Genomic DNA, 24092 nt, shown 5'->3' with positions numbered 1-24092 from the left:
ATGCACTCTGGAGGCAGGAGATAATGACTCAGCTACTTGAATCTCTGCCACCAGGTGGGAGATGAATTCCTGGCTCCTGGCCCAGTACGAACTGTTGTGGGCATTTGTGGAGTGAACCCAGGTTTGGAAGACCTCTCTTTGTGTATCTCCCTTTCTCTTTGTGTCATTCTTCCTTTCAAATAGATAAATAGGTGATAGATAGATAGAGAGGTCCACCAATTTCTTCCTGCACAAAATGAGATGAATAAAATCCACACTAAAAAATGATTTCTAGCCGTATCTGGACTGTGTTAATGACACCTCACTTTCATTTCCAATCTCATCAGAATATTCTGCTTCCTAAATGTTAATACTAAATCATAATACCAATCTTCAGTAAGACATATTAAGTAATAAGGGAATGAAAGCATAATAAAATATGTATTATACAAGGGGCACTGCAAAACATTTATAGGAACAATGAAGTTAAAAGATGCAAAAATTGTTTGAAATCCGTGCGTAGCTGTTTCCTAATAGACATTTACCCTGAGCTTTCTGAAGGCCCTGGGGCGTCCCCAGCCACACACACAAACAGCCACACACACAGAGGCAGCTGTGTGGAGCTGCTCCGGGGTGTGTTTAAGTATTGTGTCGCAGGCCGTGGCTGGATGTAGAGCGTCTTTCTTCACTGTACATTCTGCGATTCCTTTTCTATCAGCTTTAGCTGCTCAGGGCTGTTTACCTGGAAAGTCTAAATCTGTAGTTGCTCTTTCCTTTACTGGGTGTTAATTTTTACGATTGGAAAAGATGCTAAGGTCATCACAGAGAACTCCTGGGTTGCAGAAGAGCCGTCCCTGTTGGCCCAGCCTAGCACCGGGTAGCTTCCATCTTGGTCACAGGAATCCACCGCCCAGCCAGCGGGGCAACCTCTCAGTCTGCTGTTGGCTCTGTGGTCAGGGGAACCTGGAATGTCCAGTAACAGTACCAACTTCCAGTCCCGTGACCTGATATTGTGATGATTTCTCTCTTGGAACCCACAGCCTTCAACCTCCACCACTTAAAGTTGCAGAGGTGCATGGAAAAACTCTGTGAGTGGCCCAGCAGGCGTAGTAACCAGAGGAACTTTTCTCACTTCAACTCACTGGTTCTTGGTCACCTCTATTCTGGCTGCAGGGGAGATACCATATACTCTTCCCTAAATGAAAGAAGAAACTGAATTCTGGATGACGGAACCAGATCTTGATGTTACTGTGTAAGACAGAGTTAAATTCTCATTGTCCTGTTGTTTGTTCATGAATATAAAAATATAACTGGTTTCAGTCTACAGGTTAAAAATTCCTCATCCAGAATGCCTGAGACAAGTGGTTTGGATTTTCTCAGATTTTGGAATCTTTACTGATGTAATTAGTTGTCTCGGGGGATGTTTCCCAAGTCTAAACACAAAATCTGTTCATGTCTCACGTGCACCTTACACACACAGCCTGAAGGTAACTTTATACAGTATGTTTGGTGCATTTACGTCTTGACTGTGATGCATCAGAAGGGGTCTGACGTGGAATTTTCCACTGTGGCATCGTGGAGCTGCTCAAAAGCTTTCAGATGCTCAACCTGCACTAACGTTCACCCTCCGACTGTGTCACTGCTCTTGTGTGTTCTGGTAGTTGTTTTTATGAATGCCTTAGAAATGTCTGTATAATCAGTCAAGAGAGAGATTGTTCTTGATTTTGTTTAAATTTCTTGCCTTTTCCTCCAGCAATGGCTAAGACCTCTGACTCAACGTCCAAGTGCACTGAAGGGTGAGGACCATCCAAGGAGGGTGTTCTGGACTCTGTGGTCCTGGCTGTGGTGCTCCTAAGTGCCGAGCGGGAGGCTGAGAGCCAGACCTGGCAGGAGAAGATGGTGCTGCTGGCCAGCAGTGCAGGCATCTCTTGGATCCGGACCTGCAAGTGTTAGAGACGTGGCAAGCTGTACTCATCTCAGCCACAGGAGAGCCCTGCCACTGCCTGGTGGGGAAGCCCTGCTAGGGTGAGGCAGGCGGGAAATCCACAGGAAGCGATCACGCAGGTGCACCCTTCTCTTGCCCATCAGTAGTCCAGCCTCCCTCCAGCGCCCCCTCTAGATCAACAGAGAAACTGCAGGCAAAACAGGTGTGGTTTGCAGAGTCCCAGTCCTGGCGGCACACACTTGAGTACGGAAGGGAGAGTTTAGAGCTTTCTGGATTGTAAGGCCGGGGCACATCTGCTCTTACATCCCAGAGTGAGTCCTAGAAGTCGTTAGGACGTGGTTTCGATTTCTTAGCTCTTAGTGTTGTTTGGGAAAGACAGCTTTGCTCTGACTGTTGGATTCCATTCTGCTCTGAGCTCGGTCTGATGCTGATAGCTCCACTATGCGGGTGGAGCTGACTGCCTGAACCTCTTGCCAGATTCCCTTCTGGTGCAAACTCAGCCCATCACAGCCTCCCCCTCCCCTCTTTCCCATTTTCTCTGACTCATCAGAATGCCCCTCTTCAAAAATATTTTTCTCTTGGGTCTGCCATCTCCTGTGTTGGGCGGTGTGTCTCCGCTCAGCATGCTGTTAGAGTGACAGGTGCATTGCTTCCTTCCTCTTGCATGTCCATGCACTCTTATCCACACCGGCACTCACAGGCACACACACAGGCAGTGAGAATTCAGCCTCCAGACTTCGGAGCTCGTACCCATACCGATTCCCCACAATGTCACTCTTCTCTTTGACACCAAGAACAACCCCACTTACATCACTTCAATTGCCCAAGCGCTTTCACGTATCCTGCTGTAGGTCGCCAATCTGACTCCTCTGGGAAGGAGGACAGCTCATATCATTTTCCCTTTGTTACAAGAGAGGATACTTGGCTTAGAGTGTCTCCTAATAGAAGAAGGAAAACATTGCCGAAGGCAGTGCCTCACAAGCTGATGAGTCTGTCTTCAGCCAGGGCACTTCCGGTTGGCACTCATTGCATGAGCATTTAAAATCAGTCCTGCCCCACAGTGCCCGTGTCTCTCTTGCTTCCACGGCCTGTGTACCGTGGTGCACTGGTGGGGCTTTGGTGCTTTCTGTTCCCGGAGGGGCCTGGGCAAGGATGCAGATGTCTTGCCTGAGTGCTTCTGAGTTTGAAACGTTTCAGACCCAGCCAAGGTCATTATCAGCAATCAAGGCAGAGTGAAATGTGTGTTGACTCTGCTTGTAGGAAACGCTAATGTCTTTAAGGTTTGCTGCCCACAGCACTCATCAGTGTGTTTATGTTGTTGTTCTTTGTCTCTTTTCTCTCCTTTCATTATTTGGGGGATTCTGTAGTCTGAATGTGTGTTTCCTCCATGCCCATGCCCACCCCTCCTTCATATGTTGAAACCCAACTTCTTAGTTATTGGTGTTAAGACGTGGGGCCTTGGGGAGGTGATTATATCACCAGGACTCCATTCTCCCTGGTGACACCAGCCCCTGACAACACAGGCTGGAAGGTCACAGCCAGCAGGGCACTATCTTGTGAGCAGCATCCAATCTGCTGGTGCCTTGATCTTGCCGTTCTTGACCTGTGGAACCACGAGCATGAGTTTTTACTGCTTATAGTTTCCTCAGTCTATGGTGTTTTTCTTATAGCAGTCCAAATGGACCAAGACACAGGACATGTCTTTTGGAACATTTGGAATTACATTTGCAAGAGAAAAACACGAAATGGCAGGTCGTACTCTGTGTTGCCCTGGATCACCCCAGCGCTAGGACAGTGCAGCCACTCATCACCTAGGAACATCCTGAAAATCTGTTTCAGATCCACGATCTAAGGGGTGGGAGCTCCGCATCGCTCCACATCTTCTCTCTTCCTGGTCAGTGAGTGGGTGGTTGGTTTGCAGCATCAGTTCCAGCCCAAGTTGTAAGCAGTGAGTTGGCACCTGGGAAAAACAAGACCATAGGGAAGTGCGGATGCTGGGAAGCCGTACGACGAGAGGAGTGTAGCCAAGGGCATCACCCTTCTGTGCCTCCATGGACAAGGTGAGCGCACGGCGGGGCCTGCAGTACGGGCCGCGGAGCCTGGCATCTCACGGCCGTGTTCATCGTGTTGTGTCAGGTGCCCGTGTGTCTGGGCCCTGTGGAAGTGAGGAATTCCTTGGGACCACAGAAATTTTTACAATAGCCTAAGAAGTGTTTCTTGCAGAATGGGTTAAACTTGGTTTGGGGTAATGAAGGCCCATGATGAGAGTGATGGATGCCTCCTCCAGGGGCTGTCACGGCCGCCAGCAGCGAGCCGTGGCGGATCAGAGCCACAGGTCTGCTCAGAATTTTGACATCTTCACTAGCGATCTGGAAGAGGGAGTCAATGACTCATTAATGAAATCCACAGATGAAGTGAAATGATTGATCGGGTGCAAGAAAGCAAAGAAATTAGTGATATTAGCAAAATGAGATGCAACTTATGGGAAACACTTGCTCATCCTTGCAACAGAAAATCACTGACTGAGCCTCATTTAATGAGAGCACTAAGGCCAGAAATGCCTCCCCTGCAGACGCCCGGGGGTGATGCCTGGGCGGGTTAGACGGCCAGGACGCCGAGCCTGCAGACCAGAGCTACCCTCTGGGAAGCGCTCGTGAGCTGCCCCCAGTCCTGACACCCAGCCAGAGCCTCCGAAACCCATTCTGCCTCTGCCTGGGGCTGGGCCTGTCCTCTGGCTTCTATCTCAGGCTGGGCAGGGGCCCCAGATGGGCTTCCCATTACTGCTCCAGGCAAGGCAAAGTCAGTGGAATCCAAGACAGCTCCGTCAAGGGCCAGTACCGAGGCCATAATCGGAGGTGTGGATCCTGCAGCCGAACACGGATTGGTAGTGTTCCAGCTTGGGCCGGGAAGTGTTGCGTCCCTCTCTGGCCTGCACCTCCGTTCTAAGACAGGTGTGTACCCTCCTCACAGCCCTGCTGCTCATGGCGTCCAGCACCACATGGCTGTCACTGGGCCTCCTGAGGCTTTCAAAGCTCACTCTGGGGCATCCAGATGCCAGCCGGTAGTGGCCCATGGCCTCCTGCAGCACTGTGTGGGATTGACCCATGCCAGGGTCCACCCGGGAACGCCTGTGAGGGGAAGAGGCCTGGTTGCATTCATCTGGGTTCTCCAGCTCTGTGCCCAGGGTCTGGCTGCACTCCTTCCTCTCAGTCCCTTTCCTGAACCATCTTCAGAATGAGCTTAACAAACTGGGAACCATCTTCTGAGGGCGGGGAGCTCAGGGCTGTGGGGCTAACAACCCTTTCTGCCTTGAGAGTGATGGCCTGTCTCTCCATCACGTCGCACCATCCCACATTATCTCACCTTTGGGGTGTAAGCCCTGAAAAAAAACAAAATGGACTATTTGCATTTGAGAGCTCCAAAGCCCATTAAAGGAGAATTTTCTTAGCCCATCCAGAGTTTTTTAAGTGTGTAGTTATGCAATATTTGGATGAGTTGTGCATTGCCAGGTGAAGCCAGAGGTGAACTGTTGCATGGTAGTTAGGTCACCACAGGAGAGCTGGCAATGGCAGGCAGAGCCTTCAAGGCTGTGTACATTCTAAATGAGAAAGGATCTGAGAGGCTGTGGCCCTGGGTGGGTCCCCTGGGCCCAGACTTCCTCAAGGCCAAGGTCCAGTGATCGCTTGCCCTGACGTGGAGGACCCGGATCCTGACAGCTTCCCTCCCAGCACATCCCCAGCCACTGTAGGGCAGGCCCCCTACCCTGGCTCTCTTGAGACCCCTGAGTCCCGGGCACCCAGCCCTTCCTGCTCCGTGGCCTTCCAAGGCCTGGTTCCAGGGTGCAGCCCCTGGAGCTTACAGCTTGCTGACAACTCCCAGCATGAGTTTTATTTTTTAAATTAGTTTATTTGAGTGAGTGAGAGATGTTCCATCCACTGCTCCAGTCACCCGACCCCCAGCTGAAGCTGAGAGCCAGGAACTCAATCCAGGTCTTCCACGTGGGTGGCAGGGGCACAACCCTGTGAGCCTTCAGCTGCTGCCTCGCAGGGTGTGAGTTAGCAGGAAGCGGGAGCCAGAACCCCTGTGTGTCAGTGTTGGCGGCTGCCTCGGTCCAGCAGCCCAGAGACAAGAGCTGCCCTCGGCTCACCCCGCAGCCTCTGCTCCTGTGGTCTCCGACCCGGAGCCTCCACCCTGGCCAGGCTGGAGCCGGCTCCTCTGATCCCCGCCCCCCACGCCGGTCTCCCCCTCGCAGCCATCACAGCGTGGCCGCTGAGTTCCATTCCACGTCACCCTCAATTAACCTGACAGCGTGCAGTCCTCCCAGGCCCCTCTGGGGAGCAAGCGCAGAGCACGCTTGGGGTGGGAAACCGCACCAGGCTTTTATGTCCCTGGCTCTTGTGCAGGTAGATCTCTCAGAAAACTGCTGCTTTATTGTTTCCAGGCACGGAGCTCACACGGCCCCAGCCCAGGCCTGGGAGGCTTTGTCAGCCCATCCGTCCGTCAGCTTTTACGGGGTGACGACCCCTAAGAAACGTGCATGCCTCTCAGTAGAGGGGAACGTTTATTGGCATGGTCCAAGCAAACAGCAGATCTTCATGGCTGGATATTACCTTGCGATGTTTTTTGTGCAGATAAAAATAACAGGGAACTGGATTGCAACCGAAATAAACAGACCATGTGTTTGTGTGTGCAGGCACGCACTGGATAGGAGCACAACTGAATGCATGGGGGAATTTTCCAAAGGAAATTAAAATGTAGTTCCTGTCAACTTTCCTCAGCAAAGCCATTCTTTCCTCTCTAGAAGCTGGACGATCTACAGTCTGGAGGTATTACCGCCTTCACTGGACTGATGGGGTGTTGGGTATTTCTCTATATACAAATGAATCGCGTGGCTGCCTTTTTGCCTTTTTTTTTTTTTTTTTTTTTTTTTGATCCCTACAACATTTGAGTCTCATCAGTTATCAGGACAACAACACTGACATTTGACTGAAAGATAAGAAGGCACTTTGAGGTCCGAGTGTATTTTATAATACTTAATGAGCTGAGCGCTGTTATTTCATGGGATTATATTATTCACTACATGATCTAGAGAGAGCATGGGCAGGCTTACCCTTGTAAAAATCCGAGTCATCCACTGGAGTCTGATTTTCAGATAAAGAATAAACATTCCATGGAACAGACTTAGAGTAAAATTTCATGTGAAAATTTAACTGGCCGCTTCTTTTCTCCCAACGCTAGCAAGATACCAGTTCCACTGGAAACGCTTCTGGGGTGTGGATCCACAGCAGTACCCCCCAGAAAACGGCCCTGCTCCTGGGAGGGGACAGCTCTGTGGCCCAGTGGGTCCAGCTGTTGCCTGCATCCTTGTTTGAGTCCTGGCTTTCTAGAAGGTTCCTAAGAATTTTCTAGATATAAAACCATGTAATCTGCTGATGAAGACACTTCGACTGCACCCTTTCTACAGCATATTCGTGCTGTTTCTCTCTGAGGCCTCACTGCACTGAACAGGAGGGTGAGAGAGAGAAGCTGGGAACACAGCATGCCCGATTGGTACCCACTCTTAGGAAGGAAATCATCCTTTATGCTTAGAGGAGGATGCTGAGAGCTGTGTTAGTGGACGCCTACCTGATCAAGTTGGGGAAGTTTCCTTTCATTTGGAGTTTATTGAGAATTTTTTTTTTACCTTGAATGACTTAAAATTTTCAATGATTTGTTCTGCGTCTCTGAAATTATTGTGTTTTTCTTCTTTTATGTTAGTATAGTGATTAAATTAACCAAGTAATTGGTTTTTCACATTCGACCCACTTTTTATCTAGAATATGTATTACACGATCATATTTTACTTTCTTACACATGGATAACATTTCTTTTAAAACGTCTCCCTTGGGGGCTGCCATCACGGCACAGAGTTAAGCCGCTGTCTGTGATGCCAGTATCCCACCAAGTGCCAGCGGCTCCACTTCTGATCCAGCTCCCTGCTAATGTGCCTGTGAAGGCAGCAGCAGATTGCTGAACCCCTGGGCCACTGTCACCCACCTGGGAGACCCAGTGGAATTCCAGGCTCCTGACTTTGGCCTGGCCCAGCCCTGTTCATTATGGACTTCAGGGGGAATGAACCAAATGTTTCTCCCTCACTTCCTTTAACTCTGCCTTTTAAATAAATAAACAAATCTTTTTAAAAATCTTACTGGAAATTTTTGCATCTGTGTTCAAGTGAGATTTTGGTTTCTAATTATCTTTAAATAAACTTTTTTTAAAAGTTTTTTAAATTTATTTGAAAGGCAGAGTTAGAGAGAGAGAGAGAGAGAGAGAGAGAGAGAGAGAGAAATCCATCTTCTATCTGCTCGTTCACTTCCCAAATGGCAGCAAAGGTCAGAGCTGGGCCAATCCAAAGCCAGGAGCCAGGAGCTTCTTCCAGGTCTCCCACATGGGTGCAGGGGTCCCAGCACTTGGCTGTCTTCCACTGCCTTCCCAGGCTCATAGCAGAGATCTAGATTGGAAGTAGAGCAGCCGGGACTTGAACCAGCACCCATGTAGGATGCTGGCACTGCAGTCAGCAGTGCTACACTGTGCTACAGCGCCAGTCCCTCTAATTTTTTTTCCCATGTAATAGCTCTGATTTTGATAATGTAAAATCCTGGTCTTAAAGGCTAGTTGATGAGTTTACCTCCCTCTTCTGTGTTGTGAAATATTTTATATGGGGTTGCTGTTGTAATGTTACAATAAATCTTTTTTTTTTTTTAATTTTTTCATTTACTTCAGAGGTAAAGTTACAGACAGAGAGAAGGAGAGACTGAGAGATGTCTTCTATCCTCTGGTTCACTTCCCAAATGGCCGCAATGGCTGGAGCTGGGCCGATCCAAAGGCAGGAGCCAGGAGTTTCCTTCAGGTCTCTCACGTGGGTGCAGGGGCCCAAGGACTTGGGCCATCCTCTGCTGCTTTCCCAGTCCATTAGCAAGGAGCTGGATCAGAAGAGGAGCAGCTGGGACTCAAACCAGCACCTGTACAGGATGCTGGTGCTGCAGGCAGAGGCTTAACCTCTGTGCTGCAGTGCCAGCTCCTCTATAAATCTTATCTATAAGATTTACAATATCATCTATTATAAGTAATATAAATATATAAATATCTGTGTGATATATAATGTATAGTATAAAATTCTGTATTATGTTCCTTTCTTTCCCTGCAGAAACCTTTTAAGGAATACAAACATGCTTTTCATAAATACAACTTTAGGAACATACTGATTCTTCCTACCATACCCATCCTCCCACCACCGCTCCCAACCCCTCTTCCCTCTCCTATCCCATTCTTATTTTTACTAAGATCTATTTTCAATTAACTTTATATACATACAATTAACTCTATCTGTATTATGTTCTTAGAATTATATCTGCAAAGCACATTGAATCTGTTAAAAACTAATTAAAATTTAAAAATAATAATATAAATATTCTTTTTCTATTTCTATAAATATTATATTTCTATAAATATTTGATGGAATTCACTAGTAAAGTCCTCTGGGTTTCGAGTTTTCTATATAGGAATATTTTAAATTCAATTCAGTCTTCAGATTATTTCAATATACTTCTTTGATTTCTGCTCTTTTTTCTCATTTCTTTTTATCTATCTGTCTGTGGCTTACTTTGCTAATGAGATTGGCTCACGAGCTCTCAGGACAAGTGAGCAGACACATTGTGAGTCTGTTTTTGGGTGGTTTCTTTACAGCAAGTCGAGATGCGGGCTCTGTGTGCCACGAGACATCCTGAGGCTGGGCCTGGGGAACTCCTGGGGGGCACAGACCTTGCTTGGCAGATTTTCAAGATCTTCTGTGGGCTTTCCCTCTGCTCTCCAAGTGGGCTCATACCGAGTCAGTCTTTACAGAAGTGCACCAAGTATGGACCTAGGAAAGAAGCCTTGTCCCATGCCGGGCGTCCTCTGTTCTCCTTGTTGAGCTAGCCGGAATCAGCAGCAGCCAGGTTCTTTGCTGAACCTTTCCCTCCACATGTTGGAGCCAGACCTTGGGCTTGGACTTGGGTGGAACTGGTCATCCTAGGGTCCATCTTGTCACTTCGCTTTCCTTAGCTTTGACACATATTGCTAATCAAACACAGTATATTTTTTTCTGTTCTGTACAGTGTTCCAAATAACCACATCAATAGAAAATATTGGCTGAAGAAAATGAGCATTGACTATGCACTAGATGCTCTTTGAAGCACTTTACTGGCATGGATGTTCTTACATCAGCTGAAGCTTCCCAAGCTGGTCAGCGGCTCTTCTGAGGTTTGCTCCCCAGCCGCCTGGCCACAGAGCCCTGTGCTCTCACCCTGTGCTTCCGGTCCTCTGGTCCGTACGCAGGAGCTGTGGGCACCCAGAGCTGTGCCTTGTAAACAGGTCAGTAAAATATGGCAGTACTTCTAGAAAGCACGTATAAATGGCGACGCTCTGCTGCCTTAGCCCAGCCCCTGCTGTAGCACCTGCTCTCTGAACTCCCTGACAATAAAGGGTTAATGTTGAACCTGCCAACAGCTGCCCAAGGTCTAAGGCGGGGCTCCATTCTGATTGGTCCAGCCTTGACCAATGCCCTTGCCCTGAGTGGCTGGATAAGGAATTTTCAGTGTCACCCCTGGTTGTGACCTGTTTAGACCCCGACTCTAGGAATATAGAGTATTGACATTATTTACTCCGAATAACTGTTAAAGTAGTATTAATTAATTCACAAGTTATGTTATCATACATGAAACCAGACCACAATATGGAAGAAAACATTTTGAAGATAAACATGGCAACACGAATGCCTTCTAATGGGCTTTTGTCCTTTTTCTAAACCCTTTCCTCCTCACTAGGCCAAAGCAAACTTCCCCTGATGTTGCTTTCCTACTCCTTACGGGTGACAGAATCTGTTTGAGCCAATCACGTGACTGCAGATTCCTCCACAGGACACAGTCTCGTCTCAGGACTTTGCTTTCCAGTGCAGCTTCCCTGTGGCACCTTCCATCACAGGTGAGCAGGTGCTGGGTGTCTGTGATGCACCTGAAATGCGGTCGCCCAGCACAGAGATGCTGAGCCCATCCCGGCCCTGGGACAGCAAGCCGTGTCCTGGAGGTGAGTGTGCAGCCCCCCAGTCTGGCCCGTGTGCCCACACCCCCAGCGCCAGTTCTGTTCCAAGACACTTTGGTCTCAGGACTCGGATTCTCGGGCTCTCACATTTGAGTGACCTCACATTTGAGTGAGTGACCTCACATTTGAGTGCCTCCTGCCGACTCTGGCTGCCTGCCCACGCTCTGCCTTAATCCCTCCATTCCTTTGTGTGCCGCAGCCTCTGTCTGGTGACGGCTCCCACCACGGACCCAGCCAGGCCAGGATTCCGTGTCTGCCAGGCTCTGTGGGGCAGGTCTGGCATTTTCTAATCTGGTTTCTTCTGAGATGAAACTTTAGATACTGAACAACCTCTGCTGAGTTCAGTTAAGGTCCGCAAATTAAAGCTGCAGAGACAGCTTTTAAAAGGGTCAAGTTCATTTTGACATTCAAGCAACAAGGTTATATGAAGAGCTAACTATTCCACAAGAGTTAGGAAAACAAAACATTTCTCTGAGGCATTGTTCTCCGTCTACACTGGAAGAGTAAAGAGATTAGATCTTAAATGCTAGCTCCTAGGTTACACACAAAAGAAGCCTAAAGAAGAGAAACTAAGATATTGTGAATGTCCTTGTTTGCAGGTTTGGGAAGATTTGCAGTAGCTTCATTTTACTTATTTTTTTTTTAAAGATTTTTGTTTGTTTGTTTGTTTGAGAGAGAGAGAGACACAAAGAGATTTTCCATCTGCTAGTTCACTCACCGGGTGTCTGCAGTAGTCAGGCCTGAGCCAGGGCAAAGCCAGGAGCCAGGAGCTTCATCCGGCAGGAGCTCAAATACCTGGGCCACCTCCAGCTGCTTTTCCTAGGCCGTGAGCAGGGAGCTGGATTGGAAATGGAGCACCTGGACATGAATCAGGCTCATAAGGGATGCCGGCGTCGCAGGTGGTGGCCTTATCCACTGTATTACTACGCCGGCCCCTACTTTTTAAAGATTTTTTTAGGTGTGTTTTAAAGGCAGAGTGACAGAGAAGGGAAGAGGCAGAGGGAGGGAGGGAGGGAGAGAGGGAGAGTGAGAGGGAGAGGGAGAGCAAGAGGGAGAGAGGGAGAGGGAGAGGGAGAGGGAGAGGGAGAGGGAGAGGGAGAGGGAGAGAGAGAGAGAGAGAGAGAGATCTTCCATCCAGTGGTTCACTTTGTAAATGGCTGCAATGGCCAGGGCTGGGCCAGACTGAAGCCAGGAACCCAGAACTCCACCCAGGTCTCCCACACGGTGCAGGGGCCGAAGCACTTGGGCCACATTCCGCTGGCTTCCCAGGCTCCTTAGCAGGGAGCTGTGTGGGAGGCAGCAGAGCAGCCAGGGCTCAGGCGGTTGCTCTGACATGGAACGCCATGTGGCTAACGGGTTAGCCCCCTGCGCCACAACACTGGTCCTGGAGGCTGTGGGGAGCTCCATCCAGGAGGTGGGAAACCAGGTGGACCTGGCTCTAAATCTGAATTCCGAGCTAACATCTACAACGCCGTGAGAGAAGCAACCATGTAGAAGCGAAGCCCATGGGGGTGGGAACCTTCTTCTGCCAAGGGCCTTTTGGGTATTTATTAGCATCATTTGTGGGTCACACAAAATTATCTAAAAATGAGCCTGCTATGGATTTCATGAATTTCAAGTCCCGCCTGCAGTTGCCTTGGCAGGAGCGGAGGGAATCACTCCTCCGTGGACCGGAAGTGTCCTCCCCTCCCCCAACTCCGCCCCATCCCAGGGCTCAGGGTCGCATGCCTCTAGGGGTGGGTTTATTCAGTTTCATTCAGTGCTTTATGCAGTTCTACAAATGTGTGATTTTCTATTTTTAAGCTTTGCAGATAATTGTAATCTACATTTGAATAGGAAAAGTTAAAAGTGAATGTTCTCTCCTCCTCCAGGACATCCTAAACATCTGCTGGAATCCTATCCTGGATCCCTGGGGAATCTCAGACTCTCACCCCTTCCATCAGGTGGCTGCCTGGCCGTATGCTACGCTGCAGGGCCACACAGGGTAGCGCTGGCCCTGCTCTTGGTAGCTTAAGCCCAGGAGAATGCTTTAGGACAGAGAGTATTTAAAAAGCAGAAAAAACATTTGTAAAACCACAGCCTTATTAACAAAACAGCTGTATTGTTTAGACTTTATGTTTTCATTTTCAGAGGTGGTCAGCATTTATTGCATTTACTAAGTTGCCACATTGCCTTACACGTACCATTTGAGGAAGATAATCTAAGAGAAAAGTTTTTATCTTTCCCCATATTTCTTCTTGGAAACTGCATCATTGTTTTCTTTTGAGTTCTTTTTTTTTTTTAATTTATTTATTAATTTGAAAGAGTTACAGAAAAAGAGAGCGAGAGAGAGTGTCTTCATCTGCTGATTTACTCCCCAAATGACTGGGCCTGGGCCTGCCTGAAGCCAGGAGCCAGGAGCTTCTTCTGGGTCTCCCACATGGGTGCAAGAGCCCAAGGACTTGGGCCATCTTCTACTGCTTTCCCAGGCCTTAGCAGAGAGCTGGATGGGAAGTGGAGCAGCCGGGACTCGAACTGGCGCCCATATGGGATGCCAGCGCTGCATACAGAGGTTTAACCTGCTGTGTCTCAGCACTGGCCCCTTGTGATGAGTTCTTCGAGGAGGAGTTGGTTTGGAAAACCAAGTATATGTTAGTATTAGCACTTCTGGCTTAGTTGCTTCTCATTTCACTGCATCATTGTGTGTGTGTGTGTGTGTGTGTGTGTGTGTGTGTGGTGAGAGAGAGAGAGGGCAGCTACCAAACGTGCATGAAACAATTGTACAGCCCAGTGGCTAGCTGCGCATCTGTGCTCCTCCCATTCCATTCAGTGTTCTCAAAATAAGTCCATGAAGTCATTTTTAATTTACATACTATTGTTGCCATGAAATTTTCTTTGTTTTTAAATAAAAGCTGCAGTGAGAGATCATTTACATACTACAGAATTCATCCCTTTGATGTGTGCAATTCAATGGATGTTAGTACTCTCACAGAACTCTGCAACCATCACCACAATCGAATCCTAGAGCGTTTCCGCCTAAAAAGAGCCCGCGTGCTTATTAACAGTCTCTCCCCACTGCCGTCCTCCCAGCCCTGACACCTGGGCATCCCCTTTCTGTCTCCCGAGATTTGTAAGCAGGCGATTTCCAAGGAGGCTTAATCACACAGCACCGTGTTCACCATGTAAATCCCCCTCTATCTCTGCACTTTCATCTGCGATCTTTTCCTTCCCTGGAACGCAGCCGCACGGTCTGCTCCGGGATTGGCTTTCTGATGCGAGCCTCTGGGCTTTTCTCTGTGAACTCTTTCTTTCACCTTTCCTGAGGCCGGCAGGATCCCTGGAAACCGGGCTGGAGCCAGCAGAAGCAGTGGCCGACTGCCTGTTCCTCTTCACTGTCCTTCTTAGGCCCCACCCCTGCAAGCTGGAGGGGGGTGGCAGGGCCCAGGTCTTTGGTGGCCCCTGGATGCCCACTGGCCTCTCTGGTCCTCACAGAGTGTCAGAGCCTCGCTCAGCAAAAGGGGCCCAGGTGCTGGGCTTCCTCCTCACCTCGTCCTGGCGTGACTTTGCTCTGTGGTTAATCATCTGAGCTAAGGAGGCGAATGTGGCTTTCAATGTTTATTTATTGAATTTTGTTTTCTGGGAGAGAGAACTTCCATCTCTGGCTCACTCCCCAAGTTCCTGCTTCAGACGGGTCTGGATCGTGCTGAAGCCAGGAGCCAGGAATTCCATGTGGATCTCTCCCGTGGGTGGCAGGGCCCAAGTACTTGAGCGATCACCTGCTGCCTCCCAGGGTGCACCTTGGCAGGAAGCTGCATCAGAAGCCGAGTGGGGACTCTGAGCCAGACGCTCTAATGAGGGGCGTGGCATGTTAAGTGCTGTCTTAACTGCTCTGCCCCTGTTGTTGCTTTAAGCTGGCTTTGGGTGTATGGTCAGAAAAGTTGATTGGAATTACCAGGTCTTCTGTTGTAGCAAGGAAAAGTCCCTCTCACTTTTTGTCATGCCTGCCACATTCCCAGTCACACCCAGAGAGTACTACGGGGGGATCAGTTCACTCTCTCCTGCCTTCACGTTACTACAGATGGAGCAAAGATGAAATTCCAGGGGCCGGAGTTGTAGCAGAGCAGGTTAAGACATCACTCTCGATCCTGGTTCAAGTCCCGGCTGCTCTACTTCTGATCCAGCTCCCTGCTAAAACGCCTAGGAAGGCTGTGGAAGATGGCCCAAGTGCTTGTCCCTGCTACATATGTGAGACCCCCAACTTGGAGCTCCTGGCTTTGGCCTGGCCCGGGATTGTCCATCATCACCACTCCCCACTTGGGGAGTGAACCAGTCAACAGAAGAGTACAAGAGACCCTGGAAAATCTATCTGCCACCAGTCAATGGCTTGTATCCCCTTTGGTGAAAAGGACTGAAGAATCGGCCATGCTAGGTTTTCTTTGTCAAGAAATGTGGATTATACCTGGAGATAAGCAGTTGCCCTTAGAAATAATCATCTCTGGGGCCAGCGCTGAGGTGCGGTGGGCAAGCCTCCGCCTGTGGCACCAGAATCCCATATGGGTGCCAGTTCAAGTCCCAGCTGCTTCTTTTTCAATCCAACTCTCTGCTATGGCCTGGGAAAGCAGTTGAAGATGGCCCAAGTGCTTGGGCCCCTGCACCCACGTGGGAGACCTGGAAGAAGCTCCTGGCTTCGGATGGGCCCAATTCCAGCCATTGCGGTTATCTTGGGTGTCAACCAGCAAATGGAAAACCCATCTCTCCCCTTCTCTCCCTCTCTCTCTTCTCTGTCTGTAACTCTGTCAAATAAATAAATAAATAAAGTCTTGAAAAAAAAAAAAGAATGATCTTCCATCTTTTCTCACTGAGCTACTGGGACTTCCCTTCTCGTTCCGTTGTTCGATTTGTGAGCTAACATAAATGGATAGAAGTCCGTCTCCGCAGACTTGATAGCTTGCTTGTACTCTGAGCCAATTCATTCTGTCTGCCAAGACCACTGGTCCCCAAGAGTGCACAGACCAGCTGGAGAGACCCCACCTGTGCCCTCACACACGGCCGTGTGCACAGAGCAGCCCACTGCTGGGAAGGACTCCCTTTTCAGTTCAGTGCTCCGCTCTCATCCTCTGGGTATTGTGCATAATCTGGGGACAAGGCACTGCTCATTTTCATGTCACACTGATCCAGAAATGACATAGCTGAACCTGCTAACGGGTGGGGGTGGGGATGGGGGTGGGGGCAGAGTGGACCTCAGGACTTGCTGCGAAGAAGGGAATCCCTTGAACAAAACCATTTTGTAGTTCAATAAAACAAAGAAGTGCAGCATTAAATGAAACACATTAAGACAGAGTGTTACTGTAGAGCATGGGACATAAAACACTAAATATTGATGGTTATAAAAAACAGTTTACATCTCCCGCGCAGACTTTGCGGCTTCCCTCATTACTGGGGCTCTCTCTCCTACAGCTCTGTTTGTGCTGGGCCTCACTGTTGACACACTCACAGTCCCACATGCGCTGCTGATGGCAGAAGCCAGCCTCAGACCCGCAGCATCTCTAGGGGTTGGGGGTCTTGCTCTTTGTTTACTTTGGTGGGGAGTTGCTTGTTTGTATTTAGTCCTTAGTACAGACTTGAAACAGGGAAAAAGAGGAGAGTTCAGCCTTACAGCCTTGGGAGTGCCTGAGGCTGCTTCTCTTCTCTAGGGCAGCCAGCTGGCGGGCAGGTGGCCTGGCTGTGAGGATACTGCTTGGGACGCCAGCATCTCCTAAGGGTTTTCTGAGTCCCAGCTCTGCTTCTGAGGCCAGATTCCTGCTCACGTGCGTCTGGGGAGATAGCACGTGATGGCTGTTGTGGGTGTTTGTTGAGTGAACCACAGGATGAAGGTCTCGGTCTTTTTCTGTCTCTCTTTTAAATAAAGTGAAAAGAAAGAAAAGCTAAAACAAAAACTTGGTATTATAGGAATTTTAAAATTAGAAAGACAGTACTAAAGGGAGTCCTGGGCACAGTCTGATGCCCACGTCGTGAATTCTGGCCCCCTTTTTGCTTCTTGTCTCTCGTTCCCCCAGGGTGAGAGGGGACACTGTGGGCCCAAAGCCCCCATCATGAACAGTACTGTCAGACTGTCCAGTGCCACCGCCCCAGGTACAGAGACGCTGCTGTGAGGCCGCCTGGCAGCCAGGGGCAGGAGCCCTTTGTGGGTGAGGTCAGTCCTTCACTGCACACACACATGACCAACCCCACACTGAACCTTCAAGTTCAAAACTGCAACACCAATAATATACACCAATATACTGTGTGGGACTCCACTCGTACTGGTTCCCCAGAGCAGGTTGTTGCAGGCTTTGGACATTAGTAACTTACTCATAAAGCACAGCCATGCTAAAAATTAAGTTCTATAAGCTAAAAACCATGTAAATTAAATTAAAATTAAAGACAATGCTCAAAACTCATCATTTTCTCATTACCTCACTATTAACAGACTCACCATCTCACTTCATCCATCATGTCTGCCTGGTGGGAACCCTGCACAGGGATGTGCTCAGCGTCTCCTCCTGTGTTGGCTTCAGTGACATCAACTGGTAACGGGACATCAGCCAGGCTGTCCAATAGTCACACTGCGGACACAGCCATTGCTCTGGCCGGGACTTCTGTGTGATATTCTGATTTATGGGAGTATCTTTCTGCTGACCCAGCTGTTACTAGAACTGTTTTATGGGCTATGACAACATTAAACTTCTGATAAATTCCTTCAAAATCTAAAATACATCTAGAACTCATGAATTCAATCTGATGGACTTCTTTCTGAAAAATAATTACATCTTCATACAAATTGCTGTAAGTACAATTTTTAAATGTTAATTTGCTCCCTATTCCTTCAAAATCTAAAATATGTCTAGAACTCATGGATTGAATCTGATGGACTGCTTTCTGAAAAAAAAAAAATGACGTCTTCATACAGAGCCTTTTGCTGTAAGTCCAATTTATTTTAAATGTTAATTTGCTCCATGGTTTTTCAGTGCTTCCTCTGACATTTCCTGTGAATTGTGGAGATTGTACAAGACACCAAAAGTAGATTTTTGATTGATATGCAATTAAAATTCCATTCGTATGAAAATAGTGTTCTTGTCTGTCATACATAATAATGTTAACATTTGATGTCTGAGACGGTGGATATTTGCTTTGCGATGTTGTGCCAGTTTCCAAAGATGAAGATTCTAAATTCGTTGAAGAATTCTAAAAGGTCCTTGATCTTGATGCGATTCCGAACATGTGTCCCCAGATATGACATGTTGACATATGGAATGATTTGAAACACCAGGAATTCACGAAATGGCAGGTGCAGGGAGGGCTCTCAGGCCTTCCCCTGAAGCAGGTCCTAAGACCCTCAGGGGAGAGGCGTCTTCTCTCTTACTGGAGAAAAGAAGAGCTTATTGCAAAGGTGGGGCATGTCCAGAGGAGCCTCCTCGGTGTACTTACCCTTAAGTCTTTGTGTAGTCCCATCCCGTAGTCCCATGATTCTCTGTTGTCCACCAAGCCTAGTACAAAACCTACTCAGTGCAACTGTCTCTTCACTCCTTCATTTCCTCGGGAAGGCTCCCAAGTCACAAACAACTTGGTTTAGAGAGACGTGTACGTTTTTCTCTTCTTACTCTATCATTTGATCCAGAGACCCAGCCAAGAACCAAAAACGGTGGGAAGGAGAAAGCTACTTCCCCTGCCCTACTGCAGGCATTGGTGCATGTGCAGGCTTTTATCTGGTGGTAAGCTGCTCACTAGGCTGACCGCAAGATGCAAGATGACCATTTCTGATACTCCTGAATTTGAAGCCTGGGCAGAACCACAGAGCTGTCCTGCCAGGATGGAAGGGGAGCCAGGTCACCTCCATGAAGAGCCCCTTGTCACTGCTGGGGTTGCAGCTTCGGCTGCCACAGCCACAGCTCTCGGCCAGGTGGCAGCCCAGAGTGCCAAGTGCCAGGCCAGCTTCTCAGAGCACACCGTGCCTAATGTCCCATAGGCCTATCGGGTGGGCAGTAGGGTAACAAGAATTTTCCAATTCTTTCTACTCTTCTGTATTTTCTTCAAAGACAGGCTACACACAAGTACCTACCCCCTAGAGTTTGTTTTTGAATGTAAAGTGTGTTATCAATCCTTTGGCTGACTCTGCACTTTTGTAGCAGAGTGTTCAATCATTTGTATAAAATATCCTGGGACAGGGTCCATCATCAGACTGAAAAAGTCCAGGGGGCAGTACTAAAGCAAAAAAAAATTCAAGGATACTTGAGAAAGCATGGTGAAGATTTCACCCAGGGCCATGATGCCTGATACAGGACCAACAGCAGGGGGTTCCTACAGAGGGGAAAGTGCATTCAGTCTGAATACAGCCAAGCCAAGGAGCCTGTCCCGGGATGGACAGCGAGAGGGGACGTCTGGGTTCAGAGGGGGCTCTTCCTGAAGACAGGACCCTGTGGTCAGAGATCCCGGGGAGGGGCGGAGGTGGCAATGAGCAATCTCATCCGATTCTGAGGGTGCTCAGACATCCAGGGTGGGGCTTCTTGCCAAACTGACTTAGCAGGTAAGGGCCGAGGAGAGACGTCTGATGCAAGGGTTGGTTAGGACTGTCAGCAGTAACGTGGAGTGTGTTTCACTAAGATACCTACTTGCCCTTGTTTATTTTCAGTTGTGTCCAAAGCTCTCTCAAGAGTGCAGTTCACTTGCATGTGGGACTTCATCTATGCGAGCCGCAGAGTGGGGATTCTGTGCTTCCTCCTGTTTAACCCACCCCGAGTGGACAGAAGGCATCGGAGCAAGGAGTATTCCTCTGGATACCAGTCCTGTACAAATAATCACAGTCTGCTTTTCCTTCAGGCCCCTTGACGAGCCCGGTGGGTGTTAAGACCCCAGAGGGGATCCTTGGGAACCCCTCTCTGACATCGGTGCTTTCAAGGTCTTCCTGTCATCCAGTGTGCACTCGAATCAGATGACGAAGCTGAGAAGGAAATATGCAAAAAGTTATTGCTTACTAGATGGTCCTTGAGAGGTCTCGAGGTTTTTCATTTGTTCTGTACCGACAAATCCTTTGTAAGATGAAAATATCCCACGTGGAAAATGCATTTAATGCGACTAACCCGCAAAACAGCATAGCTCAGTCCCGGGAGGAGGCGGGAGAGGTGTTTTTGTTGACAATATCATCGGAACTCAACCAAGATGCCACCAAACCTACATGGGGCTTAATCCATCTTTGGGCGCAGAAACCTGGACCCACCTTGAGATTCCCTTTCTCTGCTTCCTTCTATTATCTCTGGGGAGGGAGAAGCCTCTATTAATTATAGGTAAGGATTGATATATTGGCCTATTGCACCTGCTCTCATTTCAGTAAGGGCAAAGCCACTATCCTAAAAGTCAGCTTTTAAGATAGAAAGCCACACTTCTGTGGTGTTACACACACACACACACACACACACACACACACTTTGTGCAGTTTTCCTGATCCACCCCTAGACTTAGTACTTTGCAGAACAAAGTACGCCCTTTATATAGTTTACCCGAGTTGATGGACAGGTGAAGAGCAAGGGCTGTAGGGTGCTATGTGGGGAAAAAGAGACTCAGGTGTGCCTGTGTTCTGCACACTGAAGCTACTCGGGCCAGAAGGCTTTGATGCAAACACCCATGTTCAGGATTTCCAGTCGCAGGTCTCAGGCAGTAATTTAAAGTCACCAAAAAAGGGACAAGAAATTTGAAAATGGGTGAAATGTATCCAGATTTGGAATAGGTGTGTCTCAGTTCATTGAGTTTTCAACTTCTCAGAGATGTCTTGAAATAATTTTTAAAAAACTTAATAGACTAGAAGCACATGCATGCTTTTTATTTTACTGTTATCTTAGATCAATGAGCTCTTTGAACATTTTGGAAGAACAGGAATAAAATGGTGACTTTTAATTGGAGCTGTCCAATTCCAGGTAATGTCAATGACGCAAATCAGAGGAAATTTACACGGGGCCTGGGAGAATTAAGAAGGTTTTCCAACCTGAGTCAGTTTTTGTAATCATCACTCTGCTGTACCTAATTTAGCTGTGCACTGTAATTAGTCGTTCTAAAAAGAAAACAATCTTTCTTAAAGACGGGAAGTTTAGGAGCCAGGGCCAGAGGCCTCGACCCATGCATTTTTTTTTTTCTTGGCATCCACTTAGCAGGCGCAGTGCAAAGCCGCCCTCAGCCTGGGAAATAATCTTACCAGACCCAAGGGATCCAGCCGGGAGGAAGAAGTAGTTTGGTGGGCATCGCCCTGGCTTTCTGGAGTTCACCAAACTGTGGACAAACGTTTGCGCTGACAATCAGTCCCCAGAAGCAAAGCCAACACGAAACCCGGGGCTGCTGAGTGCCGCCAAAGACCAGCGGCCGCGAGCTCCTTACCCAGGGCTTGGTGGCAGGCGCCCTCGGCAGCTCCGCCCGGAGCTGGGCGCGCGGGCCGCAGAAACCTGGCGGGGGCAGGCGGAGCCGGCGACGGGGCGGCCGGAGCGCGGGGCTGCGGCGCCGAAAAGCCGGGGTCTTCCCGGGAAGCCGCGGCTGCTCTGCCTCGCCTAGGGCCTGGGGGTCCGGGCTACGCACCTGCTCCGCGCGCCTGCCGCGGCCCGGGGGCGTCCCCGGAGGTCCTCCCGGCCCGGCGCAGCAGCGGGACCCCGAGTGCCCCTCCTGCCTCCCGGGGCAGTCGCGCCGCGCCCCTGCTGCACCTGCGCGCTCCGACTCCCGCCCGGGCCGCGGGCGCCCGCCGACTCAGCGCGGCTGGGCGCCCAGGCGGGGGCGGAGGGTGCGGGCGTGGGGGGAACCGGTCGCGGGATTGGGCGGGGGGTGGGGGGGGGCGGTGAGCGCGAGCGGGCATGCGCAGTGGGGCGGAGGAGGTGGCGATGGCCGGGGGAGGCGGAGGGACTGCTGTTTATTTGCAGCTGGGCCAAGTCGGCGGTGCAGGCGGCGGCGGAGCGCGGGGCGCCCGCGGCGGGTCCAGCTGCCGCTGCACCGTGCCCAAACGCCCCTCCGGGCAGCCACCGCGCGCCGCCGGGGCCCCGGCAGGGGAGGATGCCACACGCCCGGGCGAGCCCAGGGCAGCGGCGGCGGCGGCGGCGCGATGGTGGTGACCGCGTCTGCCCGCGGCAGCGGCGGCGGCGGGGACCGCGCGCCCTCCCGGCGGCCGGGCTGCGCGCTGGCGCGGGCCGGGGCCGTGGCGCTGCTGGCCGGGGCGAGCTGCCTGTGCTACGGCCGCTCGCTGCATGGCGAGTTCGTGCACGACGACGTGTGGGCGATCGTGAACAACCCCGACGTGCGGCCCGGCGCCCCGCTGCGCGGCGGCGTCTTCTCCAACGACTTCTGGGGCAAGGGCATGGCCGAGAACACCAGCCACAAGTCCTACCGGCCGCTGTGCGTCCTCACCTTCAAGTGAGTCCCCAGCCGCCCGCGCCGCGCGGCCCCTCCCCAGGCCCCGGGAAGTTGCGGGACTGGCTCGGGCTCGGCTCTCGGCGGCCGCCCTCTGCCCGCACACCTCCGCCCTCTCGAGGCTGCGTCGGGTGTTCGGCTCCGCGGGCGCCTTGGTGGTTCTGGGGGGCGCGGGCTGGGGACTTGGGATGGAGTTGCCCGCGGGTCTGCGCCCTCGGCGGGCTCCTCCCGGGTTGCCCCGGGCGCCGGCTCAGTGCGCGCACCCCGAACCCCCGGGACCGCGGCCAAGTGGGCGCCGCGTGGGCCCCGCGCGCCACGGAGGGGCGGGGGGCGGCGTGGCTTCCAAGTTTGGGATTTCTCGGAGCTGTAGGGCAGCTTTGCAGATGGGAAGTTAGCCGCGCGTTGCTGAAGCTGCGCGTTCCGATGAGCGTAGCCGGGAGCCTTGGGCGATCTAGGCTGCTTGGGTTGCGGGGAGGAGCGGGAGTGGGGGGATCGAAGGCGCCCCCTCCCCCAGCTCGCCCCGCGCCGCTCCTGTCTGCGCGCGGCTCGGCCTCCGCACGCTGCAAGGTGCAGAGCGCACGAGCGAGGGACCCCTCCGAGGGTCCTGGGGTCCCCGCCGAAAATAGTTTTGCGTTTGCAACCTCCGAGTCGTGATTCAGCATTTCTGTCGCGGATAAGTGGGAGGAGAGCCGAGGGCTCGGCAGATGGCGTAGGGCGGGGTGTTACCCCGAATTCTGACTTGGGGTGGCGGCGGTGGTGGTGAGCGGGCGTGGGCCGGCCTCGCACCGAGGGGGCCAGGCGCCGCTGGGAGAGAGGCGCCGTCTCCATCGCGGGCTGGACCCAGCCTCTCGCCATCTGGGGCTTATTTTGCCGCTGGGGCGGAAGTGTTGAAAGGCTGTGGGTTCCCCGGACGAGGCGTCTTCGGCCCTTCCCAGTGGGTGTCGTGGGAACGCGCGTGGACCAGGAGGATGCCTAGGCGCGCGTTGGCGGCTCGGCCCGTAGGCCCGGGGCTCGGGACGGATGGCCCGGACGAGCTGGGGAAGGGAAGTCCGGCAGTCGGCGGCATTGCACAGGCTGAAGACTTAATTCTTCTCCCCGAAAAGTTTGCTCTGGGCAGGAGGGCGAGAACAGGACGCGTTCGAGTGTTTCATACACCGTAGTCAACCCTGGCGAGAGTTGGGCTGGTTTTCCACCGGGGGATGCTCAGGACCGGGGGCTACAGTCTGCAGGGCTGGCGCGGGAATGCACGTTCCGCGGCCGACTGCCCTTCTGTCTCCGTTCTTACTGTAGGGGTGGCTGCATAGTTTAAGGCGCAGGAGGCGCGCGCAGCGCTGGACTTGGGCAGCCTGAGCGTTTTCCATTACAGGAAGGTCAGGTCAAGTGCTCCTGCCTCCTGCCTGGAGGGGGGGTGGTGGTGGAGCTGTTTTACCTTTTTTCCTTTTCTTTCTAAAAGCATTTTTGTTGTTGTTGTTCATAGTGCAGATAGCAGGGCCGGGGAGAGAGGGATGGAGGGGGAAGTGGACCAGGAGGGGAGGGTTTTATTGAGAAGAGGGGAATTACTGGGGCTCTGGCAGAGCTGGGAGGAGAATGGGGGAGGAGGCACAAAGGGCCAGGTTGGCTTTAACTTTTTTTTTCAGCAAAATAAACACCTTTTTTA

The 24092-nt window shown here is 50.9% G+C and overlaps 1 protein-coding gene and 1 long non-coding RNA gene across 14 annotated transcripts in view; one reads left to right on the top strand and one right to left on the bottom strand.

Annotated features, from left to right (window-relative positions):
• Window positions 1-399: 399 nt before the first annotated feature.
• On the bottom strand, window positions 400-23014 carry LOC108176983 (uncharacterized). Of its 9 annotated transcripts, XR_016213672.1 has the most exons (4): window positions 21422-21845; window positions 21243-21316; window positions 17496-19997; window positions 400-3884 (listed from the first exon to the last, which is right to left on the bottom strand). It is a non-coding gene; the product is annotated as an uncharacterized LOC108176983 (long non-coding RNA). The 9 variants fall into 9 exon arrangements; XR_016213674.1 differs by lacking the exons at window positions 21243-21316; window positions 21422-21845 and adding an exon at window positions 22433-23014; XR_007921072.3 differs by having other exon boundaries at window positions 21243-21845.
• Window positions 21903-24092, top strand: part of TMTC1 (transmembrane O-mannosyltransferase targeting cadherins 1) — a 256056-nt gene continuing 253866 nt past the window's right edge. For 3 of the 5 annotated variants that reach the window (XR_016213670.1, XM_089304800.1, XM_089304799.1), the window contains exon 1: window positions 21903-22438. Coding sequence is in view for 4 of the 5 variants with exons in the window: in XM_089304800.1 (XP_089160926.1) it covers window positions 22131-22438 (308 nt within the window). In the remaining variant the exon portion in view is untranslated. The remainder of the gene's footprint in view (window positions 22439-24092) is intronic. The other 2 variants (XM_070049600.2, XM_070049599.2) reach the window with 1 other exon arrangement.

The sequence above is a fragment of the Oryctolagus cuniculus genome, chromosome 9 (genome assembly GCF_051225735.1).
Source record: "Oryctolagus cuniculus isolate XC-2025 breed Fujian yellow rabbit chromosome 9, ASM5122573v1, whole genome shotgun sequence".
In the NCBI taxonomy this organism is placed as follows: domain Eukaryota; kingdom Metazoa; phylum Chordata; class Mammalia; order Lagomorpha; family Leporidae; genus Oryctolagus; species Oryctolagus cuniculus.
The sequence above is the reverse complement of the archived record's forward strand: the minus strand, read 5'-3'. Positions and strand labels throughout refer to the sequence as shown.